The sequence below is a fragment of the Muntiacus reevesi genome, chromosome 11 (genome assembly GCF_963930625.1).
Source record: "Muntiacus reevesi chromosome 11, mMunRee1.1, whole genome shotgun sequence".
NCBI lineage: Eukaryota > Metazoa > Chordata > Mammalia > Artiodactyla > Cervidae > Muntiacus > Muntiacus reevesi.
In genome coordinates this window covers 44753006-44767714 of record NC_089259.1, presented here as the reverse complement: position 1 = coordinate 44767714, position 14709 = coordinate 44753006, and the positions used below count along the sequence as shown (strand labels likewise).

The 14709-nt window shown below is 36.5% G+C and overlaps 1 protein-coding gene across 2 annotated transcripts in view; it reads right to left on the bottom strand.

The window, feature by feature from the left end:
* PIBF1 (progesterone immunomodulatory binding factor 1) overlaps positions 1 to 14709 on the bottom strand; it is a 217917-nt gene that overhangs the window by 69403 nt on the left and 133805 nt on the right. For both annotated transcript variants that reach the window (XM_065901893.1, XM_065901894.1), the window contains exon 14: positions 610 to 712. In XM_065901893.1, the coding sequence (XP_065757965.1) occupies positions 610 to 712 (103 nt within the window). The remainder of the gene's footprint in view (positions 1 to 609; positions 713 to 14709) is intronic.

Here is a 14709-nt window from a genome sequence, read left to right as displayed (position 1 = left end):
TCTTCAATTTAAGTCGGAATTTGGCAATAAGCAAAGGAGAAAAGGAAAGATATTCCCATTTGAATGCAGAGTTCCAAAGAATAGCAAGGAGAGATAAGAAAGCCTTCCTCAGTGATCAATGCAAAGAAATAGAGGAAAACAATAGCACGGGAAAGACTAGAGATCTCTTCAAGAAAATTAGAGATACCAAGGGAACATTTCATGCAAAGACAGGCTTGATAAAGGACAGAAATGGTACGGACCTAACAGAAGCAGAAGATATTAAGAAGAGGAAGTAAAAAAGCAAATTTATTTTAAAAATTAGGCTTTAGTTTAAAACTTAAAATACCACCAAAATTTGCTAAACTTGATTCCCCGTATATATTTTCAGAAATCAAAGCTTTGTCTGTCTAGCCTGCATTTATATTTAGTCTGGGTATTTAATCTCTTTTTTTGATCTTAGGTTTTACCATACACTTTAAGTTGCTTTATTCAGTTAGTTTTCATAGACTGTAAAAATCATTTTGTACTAGCAAACAGCTTATTTTGAAACTGCTCAGAAAATACACAAAGGAATTATAATCAACACTGTGATTCTTTATATGTGTTTCATTTGTTTAGGTTATTTACCTCTTGTGAAAGCTGTGTTACTTGGTTCTTTTGATGGTCCAGGTCTTTTAAAACCAACGAGTTTTGCTTTTGTAACTGAAGCACTCTTCTTGCCAAGTGGACACTAGGAGAATGGAATAAGAAAATCAATATGTACAAAAGAGGACTACTACCTCAAACATTAAAAATGTGTCTATGTGCTTGAAAATTGACCATCTCCTAATAATACTTAAATATTAACAGGAAAAAATATAGAGCCAAATAATATTCTCTGGTGTCAACAGTAGAAGACCAACATCCCAACAACTCAGAATTTTGAAAGTAACATTAAAAATCTTCATGATAATGCAACTGTGATATGTTGATTATCACAGTAATAGTTTCTACCCCTTGCTATAAAAGTGGAGAGTTACATTGTGATATCTACTTGAAAAGACCGCAAGAAAGCAATTTACAGCTATTCTCCACTTTTTATAAAAATTTCCCTTTTACAAACAAATAAGGCAATTAGTTGAAACAATAATAACCTTGCACTTTGAAAAGTATCAGTGTTTTCCGCAGACAACATAATGCATTTCATAACAAAAAACACAACTGAAAAGCTTTTCTACTGAAAATAGAGATGGAAAACATGTAGGAAAAGTAGAGACAGATGTCTAATAGTAAAGGTAAAGATTCTGTACTAAAAGAAATCACTAAAAGATCACACTGTGATCACCGCATCACTGAGTGTAATCTTCAGTATTTAAAATCACATTAAATGAAAAATGTCCCAATTCCACTTTTAAGACACAACAGAAAAAAAAAAAAAAAAAGCTCAGCTATAAAATCGTTCCTCCTAGCCACTGGGGCACAGTGCTTTAAAAAACTGCTAAAAATGCTGAGAAGACTTGTTCTGTAATTCCAGAAACATAAAAATTTAATATTTATTACATTTTCATAGTCCATGAGCTTAGTCCATTAATACCAGAACATCAAGATCTGCAGAAATTGAGAAAACATGACGTTCTACAATGACAAGAAGAAAAATATTTTCATTCTAACTCAAATTATAGGACATACATAATTCCATTGTATTTTAAATACTTCCTAAATTAGAGGTACCAAGGGAACATTTCACGCTAGATGGGTTCGATAAAGGACAGAAATGGTATGGACCTAACAGAAGCAGAAGATATTAAGAAGAGGTGGCAAGAACACACAGAAGAACTGTACAAAAAGATCTTTATGACCCAGATAATCACAATGGTGTGATCACTCACCTAGAGCCAGACATCCTGGAATGTGAAGTAAGGTGGGCCTTAGAAAGCATTACTATGAACAAAGCTAGTGGATGAGATGGAATTCCAGTTGAGCTATTTCAAATCCTGAAAGAAGATGCTGTTAAAGTGCTGTGATCAATATGCCAGCAAATTTGGAAAACTCAGCAGTGGCCACAGGACTGGAAAAGGTCAGTTTTCATTCCAATCCCTAAGAAAGGCAATCCCAAAGAATGCTCAAACTACCGCACAATTGCACTCATCTCACACGCTAGTAAAGTAATGCTCAAAATTCTCCAAGCCAGACTTCAACAGTACATGAACCGAGAACTTCCAGATGTTCAACCTGGTTTTAGAAAAGGCCGAAGAACCAGAGATCAAATTGCCAACATCCATTGGATCATTGAAAAACAAGAGAGTTCCAGAAAAACATCTATTTCTGCTTTATTGACTATGCAAAAGCCTTTGACTGTGTGGATCACAATAAACTGTGGAAAATTGTGAAAGAGATGGGAATACCAGACCACCTGACCTGCCTCTTGAGAAACCTGTATGCAGATCAGGAAGTATCAGTTAGAACTGGACATGGAACAACAGACTGGTTCCAAATAGGAAAAGGAGTACGTCAAGACTCTATATTGTCACCCTGCTTATTTAACTTATATGCAGAGAACATCATGAGAAATGCTGGGCTGGAAGAAGCACAAGCTGGAATCAAGACTGTCGGGAGAAATATCAATAACCTCAGATATGCAGATGACACCACCCTTATGGCAGAAAGTGAAGAGGAACTAAAAAGCCTCTTGATGAAAGTGAAAGAGGAGAGTGAAAAAGTTGGCTTAAAGTTTAACATTCAGAAAACTAAGATCATGGCATCTGGTCCCTTCACTTCATGGGAAATAGATGGGAAAACAGTGGAAACAGTGTCAGACTTTATTTTTTGGGCTCCAAAATCACTGCAGATGGGTGACTGCAGCCATGAAATTAAAAGACGCTTACTCCTTGGAAGGAAAGTTATGACCAACTTAGATAGCATATTAAAAAGCAGAGACATTACTTTGCCAACCAAGGTCTGTCTGGTCAAGGCTATGGTTTTCCCATTGGCCATGTATGGATGTGAGAGTTGGACTATAAAGAAAGCTGAGCACCGAAAAACTGATGCTTTTGAACTATGGTGTGGGAGAAGACTCTTGAGAGTTCCCTTGGACTGCAAGGAGATCCAACCAGTCCATCCTGAAGGAGATAAGTCCTGGGTGTTCACTGGAAGGACTGATGCCGAAGCTGAAACTCCAATACTTTGGCTACCTCATGCGAAGAGCTGACTCATTGGAAAAGACCCTGATGCTGGGAGGGATTGGGGGAGGAGGAGAAGGGGACGACAGAGGATGAAATGGCTGGATGGCATCACCGACTCGATGGGCATGGGTTTGGGTAAACTCCGGGAGTTGGTGATGGACAGGGAGGCCTGGCGTGGTGCAGTTCATGGGGTCGCAAAGAGTTGGACATGACTGAGTGATTGAACTGAACTGAACTGAACATCAGAAAAAGGAATTCATACAAAACTCTGGAAAAAATTGCTAAATATCACCCTATATTACTATTTCTAAGAACCTGTTATTCCAAATGATGAGTTCTTTTGTTATACAGTGAACTGGGTAGCTCACTTAGGTATGCTCATATCTGACTTTCTATCCTTGTGACGCCTAAAATTTTGCCTTAATAACCAATTGAAGTTAGAGATGGAAAACACACAGTCTTTCTGTGCCTGACAATCATTTTTAAAAAAAAAAAACAGCTTTACCAACATAAAATTTCCTTGATATGTAATTTACAATACCATAAATCCCATCAATTTAAACAATTCAATAGCTTTCAGTATATTTAGAGTTGTACAACTATCACTATAATTTAGTTTTAGAATATTGTCATTTCTCTTCCCCCTCAAGAAAAATGTGTATCCATTAGCATTACTCCCTTTCCTCCCTGTTCAGTCTGAGGGAATCACTCATTTACTTTCTTCCTTTATTGATTTTTAAGGTATTTGCAGTTTAGTTAAGTTTAGTCACTCAATCGTGTCTGACTCTTTGCAACCCTATGCATTGCAGCATGCCAGGCTTCCTTGTCCATCACCAACTCCCAGAGTTTACTCAAACTCATGTCCATTGTGTCTGAGATGCCATCCAACCATCTCATCCTCTGTCAACCCCTTCTCCTCTTGCCCTCAGTCTTTGCCAGCATCAGGGTCTTTTCCAAAGAATCAGTTCTTCACATCAAGTGGCCAAAATATTGGAGTTTCAGCTTCAGCATCAGTTCTTCCAACGAATATTCAGGACTGATTTGCTTGAGGATGGACTGGTTGGATCTCCTTGCAGTCCATGGGACTCTCAAGAGTCTTCTTCAACAAACACAGTTCAAAAGCGTCTTCAGTGCTCAGCTTTCTTTATAGTCCAACTCTCACATCCATACGTGACTACTAGAAAAACCAGAGCTTTGGCTAGACGGACCTTTGTCAGCAAAGTATTGTCTCTGCTTTGTAATATGCTGTCTAGGTTGATCATTGCTTTTCTTCTAAGTAGCAAGCATCTTTTAACTTCATGGCTGGAGTCACCATCTGCAGTGATTTTGGAGCCCCCCAAAACAAAGTCTCTCACTGTTTCCATTGTTTCCCCATCTATTGGCCATGAAGTGATGGGACTGGATGCCATCATAGTTTTCTGAATATTGAATTTTAAGCCAGCCTTTTCACTCTCTTCTTTCACTTTCATAAGAGGCTCTTCAGTTCTTCTTCACATTCTGCCATAAATGTGGTGTCATGTTATTGATATTTCTCCCTGCAATCTTGATTCCAGCTTGTGCTTCCTCCAGCCCAGCATTTCTCATGATGTACTCTGCATATAAGTTAAATAACCAGGGTGACAATATACAGCCTTGATGTATTCCTTTCCTGATTTGGAACCAGTCAGTTGTTCCATGTCCAGTTCTAACTGTTGCTTCTTGGAACTGCATACACATTTCTTAGGAGGTAGGTAAGGCGGTCTGGTATTCCCATCTCTTTAAGAATTTTCCAGTTTGTTGTTTATGGCTACTGTATACTCAGTCCCCCAATATAAAATATATCAAGTTCCCTAAAATCTGACTTTAAAATAAGATAGAGATCTTCTTCAAATAAGTCTTAATGCTAATTTTATGTTAAGTTTACATTTTAAATCTGTTGATTCATCTTTGCAAACATCAGTATTACATATCATTAGCTATGTCTTTTTATTAGGTTAATTTAAAAACTTTGCAGTCACTTCATTCATACTTTCACTCTCTTTTTCTCATTCTTCATACATGTTAAATCAACTCTTTTATCTTTCTGTCTCCCACAGAACTCAGTATTAGGGTCTTTTTTGACATGGCAATTTCTTAATAAATATATGTTGGTCATATGGATCATATTTGTGTAGTGTTCAGTATATGATAAAGAATATAATCAAACACTATTACACAGAAACAGTTATTGATGAGATTAAATGGAATAAAGGATGCACAAAAATAATGAGATGCAAAGGTCACCCATTACTAACATTTTCAAGCAGTTAAAGACTTGAAGACATCAAGTTTAATAATATTAAACAGCTTATTGGTTTGGGTGCTTTTTGTTTTGTTTGGGAATTGCCTAATGCTCTTATGCAGCTACGGTGTGATACCACTTATCAATGTGAAATACCACATAACACAAACCACTGAATTCAAGAAATTCTTGGTATGCTGGTGCTTAAGCCCTAACACCAAAGCTATCACTACTTTGAATTTCCCTGCTTTTGGCAGGAAGATTCTGAGGGAGAAAAATCTACTCTAAATAGAAGGAAGGTATCTTACAATTTCTTGAAATCACCCAGAAATGTGTTCTACTGTGTTTCAATCGATAGTTCATACTACTATTTTATTGAGAAAACCTTTCTAAGAACTGATGCTGATGTGAACAACTGTGACTATTACTATGAAAGCTAATATTGCTGTTTATGACCAATGTTTAGAAAATGATAGACACTGCGGTACAGTTGGTCTACAACTGACCCACTGATCATGCTTTAAAAATTCACTTCCAAGTCAGTAGTAAGGACAGCAGAATACATCTTCTCACAGATTATTAGAAATTATGTTAAAGTTCTCAAATTGCCCTTAACAACTCTTGTTCTAGGAAAAAAAGAAAAAGAGTATAGTATCAAGAATAAAAAAATACTGTGAGATACTTTTTCTTCAAAAAATAAAATATTTAAGCACACAGAACACTCAGGAGAAACAATAAGTAAAAATTTTCATCATTATAATACTTGCAGTTAAACTTTTAAAAAATGATAAAAAGCAAATTAGTATATTTTTCTCTGGATCATGAATATCAATGACTGCAGAAAAGCAAGCTGAGTTGGAAGAAACATATTTATTAATTAATTCAATAAAATAATCATGAACATTCTCCTTTAACAAACATTTATTAGAAACCTATCATCTATCTAGGTACTAGGATTTCTCAGTTTCTTCCTGGAGGAGCTAACTGTCACCTGAGGAAGATGGGCAAGTAAAAAAAAATTATAGTAGTACATTAAATAATATAAATGACCACAATGAAGAATGAAAACTAACTAATGCAGTGACAAAACAGAGAAACTGCATTCTGGGTAGAGTGAAAAGGAGAAGTAAAGAATGTTCTGCTGGAGAAAATTGAAAGCAATATGGTATGGATTGGAGCTTCCCGAGTAGCTCAGCAGTAACGAATTTGTTGCAATACACAAGAGGCAAGAGAAGCAAGTTTGATCCCTGGGTTGGGAAGATCCCCTGGAGGAGGACATGGCAACCCACTCCAGTATTCTTGCCAGAAAAATATCATAGACAGAGGAGCTTGGCGGGCTACAGTCCATGAGGTCACAAAGAGTTGGACATGACTGAAGCAAGTGAGCATGTATATAAGACACTTTCCATGTGACAGTGTGTGATTATAACATATATGTGTATATATGTATACATGTATATATAAATATATGTGAGTGGCAAAGAGTTGGACACGAATGAGCAACTAAACACACACACATACACACACAGACATATAATATGCTTGAGTACATGCTCAGTTATTTCCCCCAATAGGGATTCATATCAAAAAGTTTGGAGACCACTGTAGTAGGCCAGTTTTGTCCAACAGAATATAATACAAGCTACATATGCAATTTAAATTTTCTATTAGCCACATTAAAAAGGTACAAAGCATTTACTTCATGATATCAAAAATTATCTCAAAGTGGATCAAAGACTTATACAAAAGAGTTAAAAGTATAAATTCTTAGAAGAAAACAGAAGAAAAACTTCATGAACTTGGATCTGGAAAAAGATCCTCAGATATGGCACCAAAAGTACAAATGACAAAAGAAGAAGCAAACTGGACTGAATCAAAATTAAAACGTTGTATGCTTCAAAAGACACCATCAAGAAAGTGAAAAGAGGGACTTCCTTGGTGGTCCAGTGGTTAAGAATTCACTTGCCAATGCAGATGACATGGGTTCAATCCCTGGTCCAAGAAGATCCCACAAGTCATGGAGCAAATAAGCCCACATGCTATCACTACTGAAGCCTGTGAGCTCTAGAGCTCGTGTTGCACAACACAGATGCCACCTCAATGAGAAGCCCGTGCATCACAATGAAGAGTAGCTCCCATTCGCTGCAGCTAGAGAAAGTCTATGCATAGTAACAAAGAGCCTGGGCAGCCAAAAATAAATTAAAAAATTCAAAATACATATAATAACATGATAAGGGACTTGGAGATACCAAGGGAACATTTCATGCAAAGGTGGGCACAATAAAGGACAGAAATGATATGGACCTAACAGAAACAGAAGATGTTAAGAAGAGGTGGCAAGAATACACAGAAGAACTATACAAAAAAGATCTTCATGACCTAGATGACCACGATGGTGTGATCACTCACCTACAGCCAGACATCCTGGTATGCGAAGTCAAGTGGGCCTTAGGAAGCATCACTATAAGCAAAACTAGTGGAGGTGATGGAATTCCAGCTGAGCTATTTCAAATCCTAAAAGATGATGCTCTGAAAGTGCTGTGATCAATATGCCAGCAAATTTGGAAAACTTGGCAGTGGCCATAGGACTGGAAAAGGTCAGTTTTCATTCCAATCCCAAAGAAAGGCAATGCCAAAGAATGCTCAAACTACCACACAATTGCACTCATCTCACACGCAAGCAAGTAATGCTCAAAATTCTCCAAGCCAGGCTTCAATGTGAACCAAGAATGTCCAGATGTTCAAGCTGGATTTAGAAAAGGCAGAGGAAAGAAAGAAAGTGATGTTGCTCATTTGTGTCTGACTCTTTGCGATCCCATGGACTGTGGCCCACCAGGGTTCTCTATCCATGGGATTTTTCAGGCAATAATACTGGAGTGGGTTGCCATTTCCTTCTCCAGGGAATCTTCCTGACCCAGAGATTGAACCCAGGTATCCCGCATTGCAGGCAGATGCTTTACCCTCTGAGCTACCAGGGAAGCCCCAGAAAAGGCAGAGGAACCAGAGATGAAATTGCCAACATCTACTGGATCATAGAAAAAGCAAGAAAGTTCCAGAAAAACCTCTACTACTGCTTCATTGACTATGCTAAAGCCTTTGACTGTATGGATCACAATAAACTGTGGAAAATTCTTAAAAAGATGGGAATACCAGACCACCTGACCTTCCTCCTTAGAAGCCTGTATGCAGGTCAAGAAGCAACAGTTAGAACCAGACATGGAACAACAGACTGACTTCAAACTGGGAAAGGAGTACGTCAAAGCTGTATATTGTCACACTGCTTATTTAACTTATATGCAGAGTACATCATGTGAAATGTCAGGCTGGAAGAAGTACAGGTTGGAATCAAGATTGCAGGGAGAAATATCAATAACCTCAGATATGCAGATGACACCACTCTTATGGCAGAAAGTGAAGAGGAACTAAAGAGCCTCTTGATGAAAGTGAAAGAAGAGAGTGAAAAGCTGGCTTAAAACTCAACATTCAAAAAATGAAGATCAAAAAAAAAAAAAAAAAAAAAAATGAAGATCATGGCATTTGGTCCCATCACTTCATGGCCAATAGATGGGGAAACAATGGAAACAGTGAGAGACTTTTTCTTGGGCTCCAAAATCACTGCAGATGGTGACTCAAGTCATGAAATTAAAAGATGCTTGCTCCTTGGATGAAAAGCTATGACCAACCTAGATAACATATTAAAAAGCAGAGACAATACTTTGCTGACAAAGGTTCATCAAGCCAAAGCTATGGTTTTTCCAGTAGTCATGTATGTATGTGAAAGTTGGACCACAAAGAAAGATGAGCACTAAAGAATTGATGCTGGTGTTGGAGCAGACTCCTGAGACTCCCTCGTACAGCAAGGAGGTCAGATCAGTCTATGATAAAGGAAATCAGTCCTGAATATTCATTGGAAGGACTGATGCTGAAGCTGAAGCTCCAATACTTTGCTACCTGATGTGAAGAGCTGACTCATTGGAAAAGACCCTAATGAACGAAGGAGGAGAAGGGGATGACAGAGAATGAGATGGTTGGATGGCATCACTGACTTGATGGGCACGAGTTTGAGCAGGCTCCAGGAGTTGGTGATGCACAGGGAAGCCTGGCGCCCTGTAGTCCACACTGTTAGAAAGAGTTGGCCCCTTACCTATATTATGTTGAGTTATGTTCCTTCTATGCCTACTTTTCTGCAGAGGTTTTTTTTTTTTTTAATTATAAATGGGTGTTGAATTTTGTTGAAAGCTTTCTCTGTATCAACTGAGATGATCATATGGTTTTATCTTTTAATTTGTTAATATGGTGCATCACATTGATTAATTTGTATATATTAAAGAGTCCTTGCATCCCTGGGATAAAGTCCACTTGATCATGATATATGATCTTTTAAATTTGTTGCTAGATTCTGTTTGCTAGAACTTTGTTGAGGATTTTTCCATTACGTTCACCGGTGATATTGGCCTGTAACTGTCTTTTTTTGTGGTATCTTTGTCTGATTTTGGTATCAGGGTGACGGTGGCCTCGCAAAATGAGTTTGGGAGTTCTCCTTCCTCTGAAATTTTCTGGAAGACTTTGAGGATAAGTGTTAGCTCTTCCCTAAACTTTTGGCCGAATTCACCTGTGATGGCTTCTATATTTCAACCTCCTAAGTATTTAAATGTGGCATATTGCTGTGCTGAGTAGTTTGATGTTATGGGTGGATGCTTTTAGAAATCTGGGATATTAGAAGTCATAAGAGAGAACGCGATTTTAGCTTAACTGAAATTCAAGGCAAGACAAATGAAGAATTGCTTAACTAAGCTGAGTTTATGTCTCCTTAACTACAATGCATGTACAATGAAAACAAGTATTTATAGTGAGTTCTTTATAATGAGTAACCAGGGATACAGTCAGGGAAAATGACTCCTGCTAAAGTTTGGTTGGTAGGCTATTTATTTATTCAGTACTGAACTCCTCAAGAAAGCACTGCTTTTACAGGCTTTTGTTGGGATATTACAGTAGGTACAGCATTCAATTCTTCTTTGTAATTACATAATTGCCATGTGATTCTTTTTACCTGCACCAAGATTAAATTTGACATTAATCAGAAACTAATACCACCAGAGTATAGTTCTGTATTTAAATTTTAAGCTAAATTTTTACCTGTTATATGCTAAAATTAATTCCTCATGGGTTATCTCTTAGCTTTCCTCAGCAACTCTTGACTCCAAATAAAAGTTACCATTTTGGATTTGTCAATGGATGTCAGTACTTTTGATTATCACACACAATTTCATAGAAGCATAGCCCAGCCAAAGTGAACATGATCGACCTTCACTCATATCTGAATTATCAAAGCACAGTGGGTGACTGACGCTCTGTCTTGAGTCCTTCAATACCAGATACTTCACTTAGTATTACCAAAACTTATATAACTAACTGAATATACTCAGATATCTCCTAATTAGTTACATACTCTGAAATAACATTTGGCTTTTTGATCTTTTTCAGTTTTAGAAGGTCAGAGTTCTGTCTCAGACAAGAACTGGCATGAAGAAATGGTTAAAAAAAAAGGACACACAGGCCAGAATGATTTCAGCTTCAGAAAGCATCAGGTTGCTCCCTGCACTGCCCACTTTCTTGGAAGTTACAGGGACTAAATAAATAGTGGTATATTCTGATTACCTATAGTTTTATGTCTTTTTCTAGTTTTTCTGTAGGGTTAAACTTTCAAGTTGATTAGCAGTAGCTTTTTAAAGGACTATTCCTAAAACCAACCCAAAAGAAATAAGCACAACTCTTCTCTAAGGACAAAAATGAGAACTCACATATGTGAGAATAAAGGAGCGGAAAACAAAATTACTTTATGCTCAAAAGTCTGCTAGAGAAAAGAAAAGCTCCCTCTGTGTTATTTTTTCCTTTATTATAAAGGTTAGTCTACTGTGAAAGTTTGAACTTAAAGCTCTTTATAAAACTAGACAGAAACTAAAACAAAGGTCAACAGTATGCAGTAAATCTTGCAATTTGAAAGGTTTAAAAACCCTCAGAAAAGTCTCCACATTCAGGTCTGCCAAAACAAATAGAGATGCACACACTAGGACCACGTTAGTGCCTGGGTGTTGCCCATGTAGTGTTACAAGCTAAAGAGCATAACCAAAACATGTAACCAGAAAATCTTGTTTGCTATTTTCAAAACAATCATGACCGAAACAAAAACATTACTTCAGATTTTCAAGTTTAGTCAAGTCAAGAAGAGCTTATTTTATTTTAATCTGCTTTAATTGTCTAAGCCCTTTTAACTTTCCATGACTTTGACCCAGAAAGCTTAATACAATATTTATTGCACATATCTCTCTTGAAAATTCAAACTGGGAGCAACCTTATTTAACAATTATATTGCATTTAGGATACATTTCTGTAATTTATTTTTCAAACTAATTTTGAAATGTTAGTTTTGTCACTTCTTTATGGGAAACTGCCATTATGATCTGTTTTAAGAAACTGACTTAAAGAATGTGAATCTCCAAACTAGTTTCATGTCCAGGGGTTGTTTCTACTAATTATTTCAAGAGGGTCTCATTATAATAAGACAAAATTATTTTAAATGAAAATTCAAATTATGCCTCACCAGCATTTTTGGAACACTGGCTTTATCTCTAAAATCAATGGCTTGATCAATTTACTTTAAGAAACATTAACTAACATAACAAACTTCACTTGAACATCTACTCGATGCCAGGCATTCACCGTGATGAACTTTGCATCCATTTTCTCATTTTAATTTCATAATATGCCTTAAGTGGCAATAGGTAACTAGTGAAAATTTTCAGTGACTTGTCAATTTACCAACAGCAATATGGCACTTAAAAACAGAAGGCCTACAAACTAAAGTTTTGAATAACCATTAAAATTTACCTTTTTGAAGAATATCCAATGATATAAGAAAATGTTCAGGGTAAAATTAGAAGACAAAAAGTTAAACTTCTAAGTTACATACAATAACACCATAAATATGCAGAAAAATATATCTATCTGTATACATTTTTGAATGGTTATCTTTGGATAGCAGGATTACTGGTAATTTTACTAATTTTTTAAAATAAACATGTATTATTTTTATAATCAGAAACCCCCTCCAATTAAGTGCTACCCTGAAATACCTAAATTGGTTGTTGAATATTGTTGCTAAGTCCCCAAGTTGGGTCTGACTCTCTTGCAACCCTGTGGAATGTGGCTTGCCAGGCTCCTCTGTCCATGGGATTTCCCAGGCAAGAACACTGGAGAGGGCTGCCACTTCCTTCTCCAGAGGATCTTCCCTATCCAGGGATCGAACTTGCATCTCCTGCTTTGTTAGACAGATTCTTTACCACTAAGCCAACCAGGGAATTGGTTGCTGAATATATGAGATTTCAAATCAAACACTGTATGAATGGGGTATATTGTATAGCAGATGTGAAACAAGCTCCTTTGAAATTTCAATACACTTTGTTATGGGCTGATGTATAATGGAAACTTTGTTATGCAAATATCTCATTGGCCATTCTGTTATTTTATAAGTCACCTTAAGCTTCCATTGTTGTAATTTCAAATGTGATGAATTAAATATAAATTTTCTAGAAGATTATATTGCTTTCATCTTTTTTTGAACTGAAGGATAACTTCTTTACAATGCTGTATTGGTTTCTGCCATACAACAATCTTAAATAAATTAAACCTAAAGCACAAAGCCATTTACTTCTTTACAAATATCCATTAGGAAATCAAATAAGGACTTTGCGAACTTCAGAAATGCATCAGATCCTCAAAAGGGATTTTCTTTGCCATGGGTCAACTTTGTGCGTACAGTAGGTACTCAATAAAAGTTGTTGAATGAATGGGAAAAGGAATGCATAAATGTCCTCTTTGGCTCTCCAGACTTACTTTCCCTTCACTCCATTTAGATGACCTGAGAAGCACTTCCTCAAAATAACCCTCTGGTTCATCATGAGAAGAATGCCTGGCACCAGCTGGTAGGAGGTATTAATAGCATGCCCATTAGGCACTTGTTCAAGGCACATAGATAGCTCAGTGATAAAATCTTTAGAAATATTTGGACAGACAGTTAAGATTATGCAGAATATGAATCAGTTATGGTTCTTTATATTTCCAGTCTAAATCGTAAGAAATCAACATCTGTTTTGGAAATTCCCCCCCAAAAATATTAAGGTAATAGTAATAATTGTTTTCAATTTTAGAATAACTCAGCATTTGGGGCTACCAAAAGAAACCTTACAAGAGAAAATTTTTTCTTCCTTGTGAACAAGATGCATGTGAAGGAATTGGATTCTAAAATAAAGAAGATTATGAACTCTTTCCTTCAAATTTCAATGTTTAGCATTTTATCAATCATTTGCCACTGATAAAAAAAAGTTGCTTGCCCATAAAATTACTTTTCTAGTTTTCCCCTGGCAATATAATCCTCAAATACAGAGATACTCTGAAAATGATAAACTATCCTAGGTCACCCTTAGTGAACTTGGAGGGACTCGGGGAAGAATGTGAATGGAATGGGATTACACCCAATTTTTCAAATAATACATAATTTAGAAATACTTGCATCTTCACTAAACAGAATTAACCATTCCAGCTACAATTTTTTATCTAGTAGTCAACTATCCTTGATCTATTTAGTGTAACTAGTAGGAAACACAAGTTCTAAGCATCTTTTTGTTACCTCTCATAAAATGACCTGTATCTTACATCACTTTTGATAGCCAGAAAGACATGTTATCTTCTGAGCCAAAGCTTCTATAGAAGTATTAGAGTTAAGATTAATTGCTTTTCTTACTTAGTATGTAATGTCTCTAAATGTTTAAATCAATTCATATAAAAACAACAGATAAACAAGCAGCTTTGAATCCTCAAATACTCAGATGAAGAGACAATTCTGCTAGCTATCTCACACCATGCTGGGTAGAGACAATGGAGAATAAACAAGAATAAGGTGTACTTGCTGACCTTGAGGATCTTTCCATCTGGCTGGGGAAGCAATATAGGAAGGAGAGCTAGCGAGATAAAGACAAATGCTTGTTATGTGGTTACATGGAAAATAGATGTTCATAGGCAGGGAGATATACTACCATCATTTTGGGTTGAGAGACAAATAAGGCTGGAGAAGTAGAGCTACATGGAAGGGCTCAGAAGTCTGATAGAAACATTTAGATTTGTTATGGTAGCAAATGGGACTCTTTTTGCAAAGCAGGATGAATTTAGGTGGGAGAAAGGAGTTAGGTCAACTAGAAAAGCAATTAATATAGGTACAATTTTATCTTGATATACCTTAAATAAATAGTA